Here is an 18,987-nt window from a genome sequence, read left to right as displayed (position 1 = left end):
CTCTTGTGGGCGGGGCGACGGCTGCCCCCGCCCCGCGGGGCGGGAAGGAAACCGAAATCAGCGGTACGGGGAAAGGGCGAAGGGCTCCGCGGGAGGGATGCTGCCCGCCGGGGATGGCCGGTATGGGGTAGGGCCGGGGCGGGGGGCACTGCCCGCTGGGACCGGGTCGGTGCCGGGGGAAGAACGGGGGGCACTGCCCGCTGGGACCGGGTCGGTGCCGGGGGGAAGAACGGGGGGCACTGCCCGCTGGGACCGGGAGCACCGACCCGGTGCTGGGGGAAGGTGGGGAGTCAGCACTGCCCGCCGGGAGCGGGTCGGTGCCGAGGGGGGCGGGGGGGGGCACTGCCCGCCGGGGCCGGGAGCGCGTTGGCGCCAGGGAAAGGCGGGGACCCCTGTCCGCCGGGGCCGGGCCGGGGCCGAGGGAAGGCGGGGGTCACTGCCCGCTGGGGCTGGGGCCGGGAGCGGGCCGGTGCCGCGGGAGGGCAGGGGCGTTGCCCGCCGGGGCGGGCCTTGCGGGGAACTGGAAAGTGAAACTTTCGGCGGGGGCGGGCGCGGCGGTTCCCGGAGCGCTGAGCACGACGGCGGCTGTGTCCGGGTGCAGGAGCGGGGCAGCCCCCAGCGCTGAGCGGTGCCCTCGCCCCGGAGGGCTGCGGCGCCCCGCAGAGGAGTCACCGGGCCGAGCGATGGAGGGGGCCGGGCAGGAGCCCCGAGCCGGAGAGAGAGGTGAGGGTCGGCCGGTGAAGGCAGGGCAGCAGGCTGGGAATGCCGAGGGGCTGGGGCTGGTACAGGGGGGATCCGCTCCTTCCCTGCCTGTGTATTGTGAAATTCCCTCTCCGGCCTAAATGCCAGCATTTGCTTATTTGCCCCCGGAGTCTGGTTGGGGCCGTGAGCTGCCGATGCACTGCAGCGATCTCTTTGCGAAGTGTTTCTGCTGGTATTCCCTAAGTATTCTGTTGCGAGCGTGACACAGGCTCCGAGGTCTCTGCTTCCCGCTACTCCGAGAGGCTGGAGTTTGTCCAGGTCTGCGTTTTCACTGTGCTATATACAGTCAAAGTCTGCTGCTGCTGCCTTTGCCGTTATTTCAATGACGGCTAACTCCTGAGGAAATCCTGTCCTGGGCAGGAAACTTCATCTTTGGCCTTCTTTAATTCTGCTTTCAGTTCTGTGGAAAAGGTTTTTGTTTTGGTTTTCTCTGTGTGTGTGTGTCTTCAAGTGAACTCTAGGCACGGCATTCTTTTTAGCAGTTAGAAAAAGGGATACAAAGGAAACGTCAACTTGAAAGTCTGGGTGCAAATGTAATGGTAGTTTTCTAACTTGATGCCAAATGTCCAAAATATGCTGACTCTCAGGCCAAAATGCTCGTGTTTCTGTTGGGAGGCAGGTTAATGTGGTTGATTTACAATTAAGGAGTGTTGTTTTTTGTTTTTTTTATTTTTTAAGGGCATGCAGATCATTGCGATATTTGCTTTACACAAAGAGGCAGAAATAGAACAAATAACGTGTCGGGTCAGGCACAGTTAGGGGAAAGTCCCCAAGCCAGAAATGATACTCTTCTACCTGGGCAAAGAGACGAAAGATGTGGTGGCGGGATTTGGAGGGTTCCTCAATCAAGCAAGAATAAACCAAGAAACCAAGGTGAACAGGCCAACAGTGGAGCCACAGGACACTGGAACGAACAGCAGAATGAAGGAAGGAGAATGAGGTATCAAGGTGGACAAGGACATGAGAGGGCCAGAGGACCCTGGAATGAGCAAGAAAATGAGAGCAGAGGAAGGAGGTATCAAGGTGGACAAGGACATGAGAGGGCCAGAGGACCCTGGAATGAGCAAGAAAATGAGAGCAGAGGAAGGAGGTATCAAGGTGGACAAGCCCATGAAGGAGGTAGATTGCTAAGGAATGGGCAGGAAAATGAAGGTAGGGGAAGGAGGACGCAACCTCGGGAGAATCCTCGTTTCTATCAGACCCCTACCCCAGGTGGTGCCCAGCTCAGCAAGCAGCCTCAGCAAGTCAAAAGGATTGGCTATAAATTCCTTGAAAATCTCCTCCAGAAAGACCCTTCAGAAGTTGTCATCACACTTGCTTCTAGTCCGAGTTTGAAGGAACTTCTTTCCCAAATGACTATGAACCCCAGTTTCATTCAGCTTGTTTGTCAGGTGCTTCAAAAAGCATGCAGTTCCCGAATGGATAGGCAGAGTGTCCAGCAGCTTCTGGGAGTGGTGAAGGAGTCCAACTTTCTCAAGATCTGTCTGCCACAGTACGTGTCTGACATGGTAACAGAAGCAGTCCCCGCTGTACGTCATCAGTACCCTGTGCATATTACCAACATAATTTCAATTCTTCAGGAGCTGATCAGTATTTTCCCTGCCAGCTCTGTGCAGAACATCTCCATTCTCTTGACAGTCTTGTCAGCATCCATAAATGCCCTGAGAGCTTCTGGTGTGGACATCACAGAAGAAACAGAGAAGAATCTAAGTAAAGTCCAGATGCTCGTGCAGCATCTGCAGGAGAAGAGACGTGAGGGCACACTGAGGGCTGATAACTATATTCTTAGGCAGCCTCAGACTGATGATCAAGGAGAAAGCTATCGTACAATGACTGTTTATCCTACATACAATGAGGTACACCATGATGAGAAACCCTTTCTACGTCCCAATATTGTTTCTGGAAGATACGAGAGCACCAGCATTTATCTTGACACCCATTTCCGTCTTTTGAGAGAAGACTTTGTAAGGCCTTTGAGGGAAGGTATCTTGCAGCTTTTGGAGAGCTTTGAGGACAAAGGTTTGAGAAAGAAAAGATTTGATGATATCAGGATTTACTTTGATGCACGGATTATTACCCCAGTCTGTTCCCCAACTGGTATCATTTACAAGGTCCAATTTGACATAAAACCATTGAGGTTTGTACGATGGCAGAATTCCAAACGGTTGCTATATGGATCCCTGATCTGCATGTCCAAAGACCACTTTGAAACATGCCTTTTTGCCACTGTTTCTAATCGTGATAACGCAGATCTTGCCTGTGGGATTGTGCAGCTCTGTTTTAATGCACAGAGCCAGGCACTGCTGGCACAGGTTCAGCCCTCAGACTCCTTCCTCATGGTAGAGACAACTGCCTACTTTGAGGCCTATCAACATGTGCTAGAAGGGTTACAGGAAATCCAGGAAGAAGATATCCCATTCCAGAAGTACATCGTGGAATGTGACACACAGGTGAAGAAGCCAACATACCTGACAATGGATACTGTCTACAACTTTGCACCCTTGATGGAAGATCCCCTTTCAGATGAAGAGACGGACCATGATGGTTTGAAAAGCCAAAGCGTCCATGTTCTAGATCCCGAGCAGTGGCCCTCAATGGAAACCTTGAGATTAGATGAGTCTCAGATGCAGGCATTGAGTCTTGCACTCACCAAGGAGCTGGCTATTATCCAAGGACCTCCTGGGACAGGTGAGAAATATTTGCTTTAACTCTTTGTCATGTAAGGAGTTCTCCTTGATTCCCCCATGTAGGAGAGATTAACTTCAGAGAAAGCCAGCTGTACTGTGTCCAAAGCTTTAGTCCCATGCCTAATTGATGCTTGAGTCACCCCAATAGCTTGAGCTGTGGAGAAGGCTAAATATCCTCAAATACACAAACCCGATCTTACATGTTGCCAACCTACTTGCAAGTAGACACTAACAGCACTGTTGGCTCTGCTTGTGTATTGGGGTCAAAAAATTTTCAACCATCTTTGACACCACGGTACCTCTTGCTGTACGACAGTCCTATTTGTCTTCATAGCATGTTAGAACATTGGGAGTGTTCAGCCGTGATCCTCTGTGTGAATAAAGCATTACAAGATTAACTGTGATTGTTTTAAATGGTACCTTATTTCAACAAGCACCACTGCTTGTATTCCACTGGTATGTGGATGTTTCATGTGCAGTCATATGTCACGTATGAAGCCAGTATCAGAGTGGGCTGGGGGACTCAGTGGCAGAGGAAAACCTGGGTCCAGATCTCGTCTGTTAACCAACAGACAAGATTCTTGCAGAGCATGGCCTTGCTCAACCACAGGCTAGAAAGACAGTGTCATGCTACTTCATTTACATTTGGTAAACTAGTTACCTCTGGGGTCAGCTCTCTTGGCACAGACCAGATTTGCAGCCTAGAAGGAAGTCTTGTGTCTGGTTTTGATTCCTGTGTTTTCAGGCACCCTGTAGGCGGTGGATTACCCCTTTCTGATTCTGTGTTTGTTTTACAGGGAAGACTTATGTGGGTTTGAAGATTGTTCAGGCTCTCTTGACTAATAAGCACGCATGGCAAAGCACTGTCCAGAAGCCTCCCATCCTCGTAGTCTGCTACACTAACCATGCACTGGATCAGTTCTTAGAAGGTAAGAGTGCCTGACAAGTACAATGGAGGGTCAGGTAGAAATTATACTAAAACTCTTACTCTGCCCATCTTCTGGCATGATGACCTGCCCTTGTGGATTTTTCTTGTGACTCTAGCCCCACTGATAAGCAGTAAGAAAACTTCACTCAGACTAATCCAGTGTAGCATTTGCAAACAAAGGATGTTCTGGGTCTTCTCCCTACCCCTTGTCCTACAGCAGAAAACAGACCTTGCCTCTTTGGTACTAACATTTCTCTTTCATTCCCAGGAATATACACATTCCAAAAACATGGGATGGTGCGTGTTGGGGGCAGAAGTAACAGTGAAGTCCTGAAGCAATTCACCTTGAAGGAGCTGAGGAAGAAGTATGAATTCCGATACAACTTGCCAGCACATCTCCGCAGAGCCTATATGCTTGTATGTGCACACTTCACTGGAGATGATGGGACTGGGTTGCCTGTGCATTGGAGGAGCTAACTAAACTTCCTCCGCACCTGTTCTTCCACCTTGTCTTACACTGAAGTCAGCCTCTTCATTCTTCTGTTCTTGTTCACTTTATCAGTTTCTTGTCCTGCTGTTTCTGAACTTTGTTTCTCTGAGTATAATGATGCCTCCTTTCTCTTTGTTATGAGTAGACAGCAGGTGAGATGAAAGAGGCTGAGCAGGAGCTCCATGAAGGAGCGAAGCACTTGGAGTGCACAATGTACGGAGTTCTGCACGAGCGTCACTTGGAAGCATGCATTGCACCCCAGCACTGGGACAGCCTGATGAGTCGTCTGGTAAGAGAGGTCTCTTTCTTCTGAGTCAAACAGTCCCAATGTCTGAGGTTCCCCAAGCACACTTCTTTTTAGCATCACTTGGCTACTGGGAAAGTAAGGGTGTGAATAGCAAGCTGTGCCAAGTGACAGTAGTCTAGACTGGGCAGGGCAGGCAGGGGCTTTAAAGTTTGCTCCTTTAAACTGTGGAGATTCTAAGTGATCTTTATCGACATAAAAATACAAGTGCCCAAATGAAAGCCTCTTGAACTGAAGGGGGGAGAGATGCTTTTTCTGAAGATCTGAGGCCGCTCAGACTTTCTAGCTCTGGAGGTCTCTCAGGGGACTTGTCCTAGTTGCCTGCTGCTGCAAGGTGCTGCTTTGGCAGCATCTTAAGACTCTGAAGTGCAATAGGCCTGGCTGATTTGACTTTCCTTATATTAGGATGATGAGAAGTTTTACTACAGTGCTTCACAACACTCAGTGATTCTGGAGTGGCTGGGCCTTGGTGTAACTTTCTTCACCCACAATGCTGTTGAGAATCCAGGTAAAAAAAAAAAAAAAAAGATACAAAAAACCCACGAACACCCACCCCCATCCTCTACAGGTGCATTTGTTTAAGCAGCGCATGTGTGTCAGAAAAGAGACACTGCTACTTAACAGGCGCTGAAAGATGCATGATACTGTAAGGTAGTGGAAAGAAGACTAACATTAATTTCCACATAGTGATCTGACTGCTGCACTGCGATTCTGCTGGAGTGGCTGTGGCTTACTGCATGTGACTGGTGACTCTCACAGGTGGTCAGCAGGAGAGAGAGGAGGAGTGGGAAGGTGAAGCAGAAGAGCAGCTTTTGGAGATCCCAGAGGAGGCTGACCTGATTCAAGCTGACAGAGTGCTTGAGGACGAAGAGGCAGTAAAGCCTCAGAAAAGGAAGGAGGAAGAGCGCAGGGCTGTTCATGAACTAGCCAGTATGCTGTTGGCTATGAAGCTGGAGGACCAGGAAGAAGGAACAGCCCAACAGAAGGCTATGCAGTGGGAGGTAACTGCATGCACTAGCATGCTCTGGCTCTGCTTGACTGTGTAAATAACAACATGGGGATGCTAATACAGAAGAATCTTTGTGCTGTAACTGCTTATTGTGGAGCTTTTTTTCCTGCAGGTAACTGCTGCCCAGAGGAAGAAAATGAAACAGAAGATGAAGGTTGAGCTTCGTAAACTGAGTGCAATGACAGAAATGGAGGCCAAGGCTATCCAGGATCTGTGGCAACTTGACCTGAGCTCCCGCTGGAGGCTTTACAGGTGACAAAGTTATTTTGCAGGGTCTGTCAGACAAATGTTTCATAGGACCGTTCCAGTTTTCAAACTCTGTCTGTCACGTCACAGTGTTTCTGTTCATATCTGTTCAGCTCCTTATTTGAACATGCTTGTTCTTACCTTCCCTGTACTGCACCAGCAGTGCTGTCATCTCCACTGTGTGTGTCTGGGACTATATACAGATGATAATAACATCTTGTCCAAAAGACACGGAGGATTTTGAACTGAATCCACTCAGAACTTCTGGATCATTGTGCTGTTCTCCTTGCTGTGTGTGATAATGGCACTTTCTTCTCAGGCTTTGGCTGCAGACCTATCAGGGATTTATTCGACAGAGGATTCTGCAGCATGAACAGCAGTACCAGGCAGCAGCAGAAAGGCTGACAGAACTGAAGCTGCAGGAAGATCTCTGCATTCTCAAGGATGCCCAAGTTGTGGGGATGACAACTACAGGTGCACAGCAGTTGGAAAGCAAACCAGTATTGCACTGCATCCCATAACAGTTAAAGGACCTTGTTGCCAAAAGATTAGTATCATGTGCTGCTTGACAGCCTGGGTCAGGCTCTGCATTAGTCTGCAGACTTCTCTAATCTCTGACTCCCTTTGCAAATGCAGCTATTGTGTGAATTGTCAACTGCCTGAGCAGTTTCTGTGCACTCTTGCACTCCCTCCATCTTGAGCAGCATTCTTCTAACAGAAATGCTCCGCTTGTTGTGTCTGAGTAAAGCACAGCTAATACCTGCACTGCTATCCCCACATCACCTTCTGGTCACCATAGTGTAAAGGTCATTGTAATGTGACCCTTTGGAGAGACAATTTTAGATGTATTTCTGTGTGTTGATCAATGTATAGAGTAGGTATCTTATGTCTGAAGAGAGCCTTGGGAAAAGGCCAAGGCAGGCATAGGACTCTAATCCCCACCTGCTTTCCCTAATAACTCTTCATATAGAAGCCATGCTTGGTACAGTGCTGGTTTAAAGTTCAAAAAGTAGAGTCTTGAAATGGGGAATCTTGGGAAGAACCCCAGTCTCTTCTGGGGCACAGCCTACTCCCCTCCCTGAAAACTCTTGTCATACTGCCTGCATGTAACTATATTCCGCTAAGGTTTATCTTCTCTCCTTGCTCAGGTGCTGCCAAATACCGTCAGATCTTGCAAAAATTAGAGCCACGAATTGTCATTGTAGAAGAGGCAGCAGAGGTGCTTGAGGCTCACACCATTACTACTCTGAGTAAAGCCTGTCAGCATCTCATCCTCATTGGAGATCACCAGCAGGTAACATCCATGACTGATGCCTCCAACTGTTGTGCAAATGAACTAGAACCTGTTAACCAAGCGCCATCCTTGAAAGGTTGCCAAGACTTACTGCTCCCAGCTTCCGCTGATACCGCAGGTCCTGTCTCCTGTTGGTTTGGAGTAGAGCTCCTGTGGGACTTGTCTTTTAGTTTACCTGATGCAATTTTACATGTGCTTGTACCCACTTCAGCTGTAAGTGTATCTAACTTTGATATTTAGCACTTCTGCAAGAATCCAGTCTCTGGCCTCTCTGTGGGGGACCAGTGACAGAAAAAGAGATGAGTGGAAAAAATCTTGCTAATACATAGGAAAAGTGCTCAAACATGGACCTCCTCTCCCTTCTCTTTCAGCTGCGGCCTAGTGCAAATGTGTATGACCTGGCCAAGAACTTCAATCTGGAAGTCTCTCTCTTTGAACGGCTGGTGAAAGTCAATTTCCCCTTTGTCCGTCTGAAATACCAAGTGAGGAAGAGCTATAAAAAACCCCCTCCATTGCATTTCCATTTAGGTTAAGTTTGTACTACACTTAAGTGGTTTTTTTTTTATATTTCTACTCTCAGAGCAGCCTAAAAAAAAAGAACGTGCTACTTAATTCCTGAGAAGAATGGTAAGAGCTGTCAAACTGCCACAAACAGTATTCCAGTGTATTCCCAATTATGCAGTGATGTCATCCGCAGCACTGTGTTTCCCACATGCTTTAGCGCAATGAACACAGCTTATTGTGGCATCTGAAACTTCCAGAACTCTGGGGACTGACAGCACAAGTCTTCTCAGGCTGCTTTCTGCTAAATTGCTATAATCATTTATCTTGGTGCCTGGAGACATTAATTCTACCTCCGGCATGTCCTGTATTAAAACTACCTAAAAAAGCTCATGTAGTGGTTAGGGTGAGGTGCTGGCTTTTGTTATCTACAACAGTGTTCTTAGATTTGCACTGACACCAGCATTCTTATTACAGCAACCTTGCCGCATGATTTTCTTGAAGTTACTCTGCTACTACTCCCTCTGTAACTGCGGGTGGTGGCAGCAATGGGGAGGGTGAGGATTGGGAGGTGCTCCCTTCTTGACTCTTACTGGAAAGTCATCCTTGTACTTAGCTGCAGTCTGTGCAGTGGAACGACAGAATATTGACAGGGAAATATGGTGCTCCTTCCTCAAGACTGATATAGCTGCTTTGTGTTTCAGCACCGCATGCGTCCTGAAATTGCCCAGCTTCTCATTCCCCATATATACCAGGACCTGGAGAACCATCCCTCTGTCCTGAAGTATGAGAACATAAAAGTGAGTTTCCAGCAATCCAAGCAATTGCTTTTGATCCCTGTTACTGGGTAAAATGCTTCTGTAAAATACAGTGTTCAAGAATTTGGTATCTCAGGTGTTACTAGGACTTAATCTTCTCTTTTCTACAACCTGAAAAGGTACAGTAGAAACAACTCTGAAAAAATTGGGAATAAAATCATCCACAGGAACTGATTTCATATTAGGATACTGAGATGTTACTATAAGGTGAAATGTGATTACTAAATTCCTATCTGATGAATACACTATGAAATCTAGAGGAAATTGCCTAAGTATGCGGTAACTGCATCCTGTAGTCCTCTCCTTAGAGTCCTCCTGTCAGTGGATAATCAGGGATATGGAAACACGCTGCAGTGACAGAAGCTAAAATCCTGTTTCTGACATTCCTTTCTCTTGTTTCAGGGGGTCACATCTAATCTCTTCTTTGTAGAACACGACTTTCCTGAGCAAGAGATCCAGGAAGGGAGAAGCCACCAGAACACACATGAGGCTCAGTTTGTAGTGGAACTGTGCAAGTACTTCTTGTGTCAGGATTATCTACCTTCTCAGATCACCATTCTCACTACTTACACTGGACAGCTTTTCTGTCTGCGTAAGCTCATGCCAGCCAAGACCTTTGAAGGTGTGAAGGTTCATGTAGTAGATAAGTACCAGGGGGAGGAGAATGATATTATTCTGCTGTCACTCGTGCGGAGCAACAGTGAGGAGAGAACTGGGTTCTTACAGATCCCTAATCGTGTATGTGTAGCACTATCCAGAGCTAAGAAAGGGCTGTATTGTATTGGAAATATGAGAATGCTTGGCAAAGTTCCTCTCTGGAGCAAGATCATTCACACCCTTCGGGAAAAGGGTCACATTGGCCACTCATTGATGCTTTGCTGTCAAAACCACCCCGAAACCAAGACACTGGTATCTACAGCAGCAGACTTCAGCAAAGTCCCAGAAGGAGGCTGTACTCGTCCCTGTGAATTTAGGTTGAGTTGCAGCCATGTTTGCACGAGGGTATGCCACCCATATGACACAGAGCACAAAGACTATCGGTGCCTGAAGCCTTGTCAAAAGGTGCTTTGTGCAGATGGGCACCGCTGTGCACGGTCCTGTTATGAGGTCTGTGGACCATGCATGGTGATAGTAGAGAAAACGATTTCTAAGTGTGGCCACCTGCAGATGGTGCCATGCTCTACTCCAGAGAGCAAGTTTATCTGCCAAGAACCTTGCCAGAAAAAGTTGAACTGTGGGCACACATGCAGCAACTTCTGTGGGCAGGAATGCACTAAGCAGTGTCCCGAACTGGTTACAGCCATGCTGAAATGTGGCCACAACCAGCAAGTTAAATGCTGGATGACTGAGGAGACAGAGCTTGAGAAGCATGTGGAATGTAATACGAAGTGTTCTGCCATGCTGGAGTGTGGTCATGTATGCTCAGGATCCTGTCATACCTGCTATGAAGGAAGATTTCATGAGCCGTGTAGCAGCCCGTGCAAGCGCTTCTTGGTCTGCTCCCACAAGTGTCGGCAGCCTTGTACTGCAGAATGCCCTCCCTGTCAGCTGGAGTGTCAGAACCACTGTGTCCACAGCAGGTGTAAAAAGAAATGTGGAGAGCGCTGTTATCCCTGTGCCGAGCCATGTGAGTGGCGGTGCCAGCACTACCAGTGTACCAATCTTTGCTCGGAACCATGCAATAGGCCGCGCTGCGATGTACCATGCACTAAGTTGCTCTGCTGTGGTCATCCTTGTATTGGATTGTGTGGAGAGCCCTGCCCAAAGAAGTGCCTCGTTTGTGACCGTGAGGAAGTCACCCAGATCTTTTTTGGCTTTGAGGAAGACCCAGATGCTCGATTTGTACAGCTTGAGGACTGTGGCCATGTCTTTGAGTCCCAAGGCCTTGACCATTATATGGATGAAGATGATGATGTCATCAAGCTGAAGGTATGCCCTATCTGTCAGACACCAATCAGAAAGAATTTGAGATATGGCACCATTGTGAAAAGGTGGCTGGATGAGATAGAAAAGGTGAAAGAGAAAATTCAAGGCCCAGCACAGGAAATTGAGTCTAACAGAAAAAGACTGCAGGTTGCACTGGTAAGGAATGCTGCTCTGCAGAGGAATCTACCCCTGGTGTTCCTTATGCTAAAAAATAAACTAGAAGCTTCTGTTCTTTCCACGAAGAATATTGGACTAATTGAGAACCAGCTTAACTTCTACAAACGTGTGGCAGACCTAACCAAGTCTCTGAGCAAAATTGATGCGAACGAGAGGAAAGGGCTGAGAACGCGGCTGGATGAAGTCCAGAAGTGGCTGAATAAGCCGCGCCTCGCTTTTACGGGCCAGGAGCTGTCTGACCTGCAGTCTGAGCTCCAGAGGCTGACGTATTTGCTGACCCTCTTGGCAAGGTGCAGAGGCGGGAGCGGGATGTTCACTCCAGCGCTCGCAGCAGAGGTTGCCAGCGTACGTCGGATCCTGGAAGGGACGAAGAAATTCACGGCGGAGGATGAGGCGGCGGTGAAGGCTGACCTGGAGAGGCTCTGCGCTGCCTTGCCTGCGTCGGGGCTGGGGCTCTCTGAGGCCGAGCGGGTGCAGGTGGTCAACGCCATTGGCTGTCCCCGTGGCCACTGGTTCAAGTGCAAAAACGGGCACATCTACGTGATCGGGGAGTGCGGGGGGGCGATGGAGAGGAGCAAGTGCCCCGAGTGCCATGAGGTCATTGGGGGCACCAACCACACTCTGGACAGCACCAACAGCCTCGCCCCCGAGATGGACGGGGCGACCTACCCAGCCTGGTCTGAGACGGCCAACAACCTGCTCAACTTCGAGGAGCTCCACCGGCTGCTGTAGCGGGGGGGGCGGCCCCCTTCCTTGTCCCGTCCCCTCCCGGCTCCCCGGGCCCTCGCTGTCGTCCCTGTAACTAATAAAGCGTATCGGGGTACACGGGCGGTCTCGTCTGTCGCGGCAGGGTACGGGACCGAGCGCGTCTACCGGAAAAGTCGGGACGGCCTCCTTCCTGCCGTTGCCCGGAAGCGGATGTGACGCACAGTCGGGCGATAGGCAGCCGTGACGCAGGGGGGTGCGCCGGTAGCAGCTTCCCGCAGCCATGGAGGCGCGGGAGCCGCTGCGGGACCTGCGCGGCGCGCTGCGTGCGGTGCTGGCGCGGGTGCGAGGTGGGGGCCGGGGCCGGGCCGGGGCTGGGGCCGGGCCGGGGCTGGGGCCGGGCCGGGCCGGGTCTCCGCTGGCTGAGGTCTCTCTCTGCCTTTACAGAGGGCGAACCGGGCGAGGGCCGCGAGCCGTTCGAGCTGCCGCGCTTCTGGGACGCGCTAGGTACGGGTGGGGGAGCGGGCCGTGTGCGGGGCGGCCGGCGCTGGGCCGGGACCGGGCGGCGGGGCGGGCCAGGGCGGACGCTTCGGGCTGCGGCGGAGGCGGGTGGCCGCCGTGCCGGTGCGCGGCTTGGCTCCCACTCGGGAGCGAGATCCCGGGCGGGGCCCCCGCTCCAGGGCCTTGGCAAAGCGGCCGGTACCCGGCGGTTGTCACAGCTGGAGGTTTAAAGCCTTTGGTCTCTGTTAAAGTCTCCCAGCACATCCTGGTGGAGGCGTCGTGGACCGGGACACAAAACGTGGTTGTGGATGTTGATACTAGCTAAGTAAAAAAACCCAACAAAACCAGCTAGGAAAAAAGCAGACGTAGGACGTGCGCAACGTGCACGGCACAAATACACCGTGGGGTTTTTCTCCTTTTGCAGTGGGATTTAGTTTATGGCTTTGTATTGCTTGGAAAGAAGAAACGGTAACCAAACAGTAGGGCAAAGCAGCATCAGAGATGTTACTCATCTGGCTGCTCTGTTCTTTTATCTTTTATCCAAGTTCCTTTCTATTCTTTTGCACCCATTGACTTTTGCGCCCCTTTCTAGGTCAGACATTCAAAGTAACGTCACAGGAAGCTACAAAGCTGAGTCTGGCGTTCTCAAGGCCTCCAGTGGCTTCTGCAGAGGTGAGCGAAAGCCCCCCCGGACTGCGCAATGGCACTGGGTGTGACAAGTTTCAGATATCTCTTGGTTCGCTTGACAGAAACAAAATAATTTCATTCAACGCAAACAAGGGATGTCGGTATGCGCTATGCTTTGGAGAGTCTATTAATCCAATTCTAGAATTTCCCAGAGAACTAATTTCCATAAGTTAGGGAGACATACCAAATAGAAGTATTCTTATGCTCTTTAACATCTACAGCTGGTTGCTGATAGGGACAGGATATTGGACAATACAGACCTCAGATCTAACAAAGAATACGCAATATTTTTGCTGTTAATTGAGAGAAGTTTATCAAACCTCTGTTTGGAGGAGAAAAAAAAGAAAGACTTCCAGTTCAGAGTAATGATCTCAGCTGCTTCTTCGTCTCTGATGCGTGACCACCACACCAGGGCGTGATTTGGTACCAAATCATGAGGCGGCTTATGATATCTACAGCTTCCTTACTGTATCTTCTTGTTGTGCTGTACTTGTTCCTCAAGCAAGATGGCCATTACTATGCTTCCCTTTTCTCAAAGAAATCTGAATGTAGGTGATTGCTTGTGAGACTTTCTAAATGCAGTGCAGCCATGCACTACTCATGGTTAATCCTTTTGCTTACCCATTTCCAGGATTGCCGGAAGCTGAGTGAAGATGTCCAAAATGCCATTCTTGCAGTTGCCACCGTGTACTACTGGCTGCCCAAGGGCCAAGGTGAGTTAGTGACAATGTGGCAGTCACCACTAGAGACGGTGGTGGTTCTTTCACCACTATGTAAAGAAACCCAGTATTTCAGAGCCTAAACCGAGATCTGGCATCTGCAGGAAAGCAAGTTATCATGAGAAGGTAGTCCCATTATTAGCTCTTCTGTAGACTTGCAACATGTTTCTGAGTGAACCACTTGCCTGTCTACTCCTGCAGATTTCCATCGCTGAAGAGTGATAATGTAGGAAGTTGTATAGTTGATTGAGCGTTCGTATTTATAAAGTGTTGAGATCCTTGTCCAAAGTCCTTTTTGAACTGGGAAACACGTTGCTTCCTTCAAAATACTTGTAACTTCTTTTATACAGTGTGTCCATGCAAATGGAACCGTCTGTGGGTTCCTCTTCGGCAGTTGCTTTCTGTCGATGCTGACTGTGGCAACATTTCTTGCTCTTTCTCAATCTTAACCAGGTACTACTCTTCGGAAGATGGTACGGGATGCTACCACTGAAGTAGTGGAAGGAATGATCCAACTCACAGAAACAATTCTCAGTGCTCCATTGGAGAGGTAGTAATTTTCCAGAAAAAAAGGAAGAAACAGTTACAAGTATACTTGTTAGGAAGCAGGAAGTGCAGACTGCTTCCTGAGGGAAGGGGGGAGGCAGAAGCAGAGCATTGCAGGAAAAGGCAGTGTCCTCATTAGCAAAGGCCCTGTCCCCAGTATCTGAGTGAGCAGAGCAGTGCTGGTGAGGTTCAGCTGAGAGTCCAGATCATCAGACAAGCCCATAGCAATGAGGTCAAGCTGGAAAGTCAGATCAGCAAGTCAAGTCCAGAGAGAGTGACCAGTCTCAGACACCATCCAGTGATTGCCCAGCACGTCCATTTCAATGAGTTGGATCTGAGATCAAGGCAGGAAGGTCAAATTGTGGGTCAGGACCCAGGTCAGAATTAAGGGGGTGTGAGACTGGGTGCAGATGTAACTGCTGCGCAGCTGTGACATAGCACAAACAGGGCCCAGTGAAAGAAACTTTGGGTGGAAGCATCTCCTAGGGTAAGGAAGGGCTGGCCCTCACTTCTAGCTTTCTTCGCAATACCTCCTGTCAACAGAGGAGCTGATCTTGAACTTAGCCAGCTACGCTCTTCATCTGAGCCAGCTAAACTCCTAGGAGGGTGGAATACACTCAAGGCCCTGACAGCACCCTCTTGTGACTGAGTCAGGTACATTTGCCTACATGGAGAACAGATTTTCATCCTGCCTGCGGCAAGGAAAGGTGCTGGGAGCAGGATTCCCATGAGGGTGCTGGATAGCATTTGCACCGTTTGGCAGTTTTTGTCCTTGGAGTGAACTGTCATACGCAATGACTGTGCAACTTTATAAAGCTAGTTATTGGATCACTGCGGACTGCTTCCTCTCTTTACAGATGACACGCTACTGCCCTTAGGCAGAGGTCAGCAATCTCGAATACAGACTTCTGATTTGCATAGATTCTGAAAGATTAATATGCCTAAGCACCTTGAGAGGCTGTTGTAAGAGGCTCCTGCTTCTTGTTCCAACGGATAATTAAACTCAGTAGGAGCCAGCACTTCTTGCTTTAGACAGACACGAGATACTAGTGGTGAGCTGGTTGGTGGCATCTTTCCGGCAGAGCTTCTACTAGTGTGCATCATTTTTGGTGCAGAAAATAAAAACATTCTAGCAGATTGGTGTGATTGAGTTTAACTTTGGGGGGGCTTTGTTTTGTTTCAGCTTGTCTCAGGAACAGCTTATATCAACTGGTGGTGTGTGGGAGGCATGTGACCAAGTGTCCAACCTGCCACGAGGTGAGTATTGTGTATGCAGAACAACAGAAGTAGGACAAGTTGTCTTGGAATACCAATAGCCCTTGCAAGGGTCATTCTAGCTAGTACAATGAAGGCTCACTCATTCTGCAAAACCCAGCGGTTTTTGAAATGTATAACCTTGGAAGCCAGGCCAGATTCTTTGCATGGCAACAGTGCAGCTCTGAGGTCTGCAAAAATTTTGATCCTATAATTTCAAGATCCAATGATTGCAAACCTAGATGTACATTGTTGCAAGCTGATTTGAATCAGTGCAGTGCCATGGTTTTCATCCTTTTGCTCTTGCAGATAACCAGGCAGCAGTTGCATCAGCTCTGGCTGCGTGTCTAGGTGTGGTCAAGGATGCTCTGGAGGAGATGGAACATGTAAGGACGCCCCTAAAGCCTTTGAGGAACCTGTAGTGATGTATTGCAGTTATGCTCCAGTGATGGAACACAGGGATAGTTTTATGTATAGGCTTTGATTTAAATTTGTTCTGATATGAGTTAGATTATTGTATTATGCCTGGATCTTAATGATTTTTTAAACTCAAGCCTGGTTTACTTTATATAAGGTTTCCATAAAGCCATGTCCTGAATTGCGTGGCGGGGGCAACAGGGTGGTTTAGGTTGATGTAAGAATGGCACTATTTGCCAGGTTCTTGCTGTTTGCTCTGTTGAATTGGGGTGGGGGATTAGTAGAATGTGGCAACTGAGATGCTGGTTGGAGAGAGATTCCTCCATAAATTGTTTGTATGATTTCTAGATTATGTTTTCCCTTTCCCGATGAGTATTACTGGAATTGATGTTAGGCTCTGGGTTTTCAGTGCATCTGTGTTCTCAGGCTCTGGTGGAAGGGCAAGACCCCTACAGTGACATCATGGAAGATGAAGAGCTGGGCTTTCGGGGCAACAGAGATACGTATTGGTCAGAAGCTGACCGGAAGCTGCTTAGCTCCTGCATGGGATTAATGAAGGCTTCTAAAGCTTGCCTGAAGAAGGTCTTGGGTGTAGTGAAGGCTTATGGCAAAGCTGATTCTCCAGAGCAGATCGCTCAGCTGGATGACCTTGCAGACATTGCTAATGAGATCAGTCCAAGGTAAGCCGGTCTCTCCCCATGCTGCTGTTTGCTCCTGAGCAGTCCCTATCTTTCCTGGGGTTTAGAGAATGGAGTAGGAAAAGCTTTGATATTGAAGCTGTGAGCAGGTGGTGGAAGCAGGTGTGGTGGGAAGACTGTTATGGCATAGTTTTTGAGAATTGTGCCAGTTAGGGGAGGAACATATGTTGCAGCTTGGGGTGGAGCTGTGGCCGTGTTTCACTCTAAGGTGAGAGTGGCACACAGATGACGGAGAAGGCAGTGGGAAGCATCCCATGGGTACGACTGATGTCTCCTTGTCATGCACTGCCATTCCTGACTTATGTTCGGAGTGGGTGTAGGCTTCGACCAGGATCTGTGAGTTGCGCTATCAAGACCTTTCTTCCATTGCTCCCCTCTCTTCTCTTCTAGTGTTGATGAGCTGGCGCTGAGCATGTATCCACCTATGAACCAGCTCGCTGTGCGACTCAATGTGAGTATCTATGGCCTGCATGCAGGTCTACTCACCTGGCTGTAGAGAAGGGGAAAACATCGAATTGGAGGGATTATGTGACTGTCAGGGAGAGGTGGGTGTTGGTGACTGTCTCAGTAACAAGTTCTTAGGGATGAAGAGTCCCTTTGGTTCTCGCACATTTAGCTTCCTTCAGGTGGAAATGCATTCCTCATCTCTACTTCTTCAGGGAAGAGCATGGCTGCTTGAGCTTTGGTTCTGAACTATAATCCATATAGACCTCCAGTGACAGTACCTCAGGAAAGTGAGGTCAAAGGCTGCCGATATTCTGCATGCCTACTTTCTTCCTTGGGTAATGTAGACTTGCTCAAGTAAAGTTATCTAAATTAACAATACAAATTAAAAATTCTCACAGTGAGCGTGGCTAAGCACTGAACAAGCTGCTCAAAGCAGCAATCTCCGTCTTTGGCAATACTCAAAACTTGACTGGGCAAGGCTCTGAGCAACCTGACTGAACTTTGAGGTAGGCCTTGCTTTGAACAGGAGGTCATACTAGATGACTTCCAGGGGTCCCTTGCATCATAAATTAAGTATGTATCTTCTCATATCTGAGATTTTTTTCTTCTTAATTCTGGTTTCATGCCTTTAGCCAGTGGCTTGATTTTATGGGGTAAAAAAGAAAGTATTGCTTAATATCGAATTGCATTAAGGTCAGTCACTTGTAACTTCATGCCTTAGTATCAGTTACCAATTTCTAACAGGCTTATCTTTTTAAAGAAAAAAACATTTTAAAGTATGCTTTAAAAACCAGCCTGTCTTTACTTTCATGGGTCCCAGCCAGCATTAGATTGGGAGACACACCCAGCGTGGCAGTGATAGATAACTTCCTTCTGCATCAGGATCTGTGGCAGTTTTACTCATTCTTGGCTGTGTTGGGCACACCTGCACCCCCCCTTTCCTTTCCAGTTCTGCCGAGCCCCTTTTTTTCCATGTTTGGCTCACTTTATTTCCCTTTTTTTTTCTTTCTAGGCTGCTAAGTTGGCCTCGGTATTAAAGAAAGTCTTAGAGATAACGAAGTGAGTATGAGTTACAGTTTTATAAGTGTGTGTTCCCTGCTATGAAGTTTGATGTCTTTCTGGCTCCTGTCGAAGATGACTCATTTCTAGAGAGTAAATGCTGGCATTTTTGAGTAATTATGATGTTATCCAGTCACAAAGGGATGGGAGTAAGAAAAGGGTGGTAGGGATGAAAGTGGTTTCTGCTGAAGACACACATATATGTGTTAAGGTTTGGGACTAGAGACGTGGATGTGGGTTCTTCCTTGCTCAAAGCACTCTGGGGCTATAGCAGTCCTGTTTTAATGCTGTGGTAATTCAGCTCTTCACAATAGCCATGTGTTGTCTGGATGTGTAAGTATGAGACACCCAGCAGGCTTTCCTAATGAATTTCCTCCACTTTTGCAGGACAAGCCATGTATGTCCACCATCAGAGGAAGGCTGGGTGCAGTTTCTAACTGGTGCAGTAGATCACAACATGAACAAAATCAAGAACTTCACACAGGGTCAACTTTAGCTCTTCTGTGTCTACGTATGTTGCTGCCGCTGGCTCTGGCATATGCTTTTCCAGTGAATCTTGCTGTTCTCCAGCTACAGGGAGAATGATGAGAACAGTGGTTTTAGGAGAGAACTTTACTGCCACTTGGTAAAACTTTCCCAGGAAGTTGCTCTTTGCCATTGCAGAAGATGTCATTTTGCTTGGATTCCTGGGATGGAGCAGTGCTGCATCTTAATGCCGCGAATGTGCCCCATTCTGCAGACTTTACAACTACTGTGGGGTTCAAAGAACAATAAAATATTGCTAGATTTGCATGAGTGGCTTTATCTGTTTT

General features: G+C 48.5%; 2 protein-coding genes across 7 annotated transcripts; both read left to right on the top strand.

Annotated features, from left to right (window-relative positions):
- The first annotated feature begins 19 nt into the window (after positions 1-19).
- On the top strand, positions 20-11,961 carry ZNFX1 (zinc finger NFX1-type containing 1). Of its 2 annotated transcripts, none has more exons than XM_075768390.1 (14): positions 20-120; positions 602-723; positions 1,441-3,450; positions 4,247-4,378; positions 4,646-4,794; positions 5,013-5,156; positions 5,577-5,679; positions 5,931-6,172; positions 6,293-6,432; positions 6,746-6,900; positions 7,575-7,720; positions 8,092-8,202; positions 8,926-9,021; positions 9,442-11,961. In XM_075768390.1, exons 1-14 carry the CDS (start codon positions 98-100, stop codon positions 11,872-11,874), a joined length of 6,006 nt encoding a protein of 2,001 aa, XP_075624505.1. In that variant the 5' UTR covers positions 20-97; the 3' UTR covers positions 11,875-11,961. The 2 variants fall into 2 exon arrangements, with proteins under 2 accessions (XP_075624505.1, XP_075624504.1); XM_075768389.1 differs by having other exon boundaries at positions 83-165.
- Positions 11,962-12,052: 91 nt separating this feature from the next.
- CCNDBP1 (cyclin D1 binding protein 1) lies at positions 12,053-18,967 on the top strand. 5 transcript variants are annotated; one of them, XR_012837996.1, is made up of 11 exons: positions 12,053-12,197; positions 12,295-12,354; positions 12,941-13,020; positions 13,667-13,748; positions 14,208-14,304; positions 15,484-15,557; positions 15,864-15,940; positions 16,398-16,651; positions 17,060-17,214; positions 18,129-18,175; positions 18,563-18,653. XR_012837996.1 is itself a non-coding variant. In XM_075768405.1 (11 exons), exons 1-11 carry the CDS (start codon positions 12,131-12,133, stop codon positions 18,669-18,671), a joined length of 1,008 nt encoding a protein of 335 aa, XP_075624520.1. In that variant the 5' UTR covers positions 12,054-12,130; the 3' UTR covers positions 18,672-18,967. The 5 variants fall into 5 exon arrangements, 4 of the variants coding, with proteins under 4 accessions (XP_075624522.1, XP_075624520.1, XP_075624521.1 ...); XM_075768405.1 differs by having other exon boundaries at positions 12,054-12,197; positions 17,060-17,120; positions 18,563-18,967; XM_075768407.1 differs by lacking the exons at positions 18,129-18,175; positions 18,563-18,653 and adding an exon at positions 17,329-17,452.
- Positions 18,968-18,987: the final 20 nt, after the last annotated feature.

Source organism: Balearica regulorum, chromosome 16 (genome assembly GCF_011004875.1).
Source record: "Balearica regulorum gibbericeps isolate bBalReg1 chromosome 16, bBalReg1.pri, whole genome shotgun sequence".
Classification (NCBI taxonomy): domain Eukaryota; kingdom Metazoa; phylum Chordata; class Aves; order Gruiformes; family Gruidae; genus Balearica; species Balearica regulorum.
The sequence above is the reverse complement of the archived record's forward strand: the minus strand, read 5'-3'. Positions and strand labels throughout refer to the sequence as shown.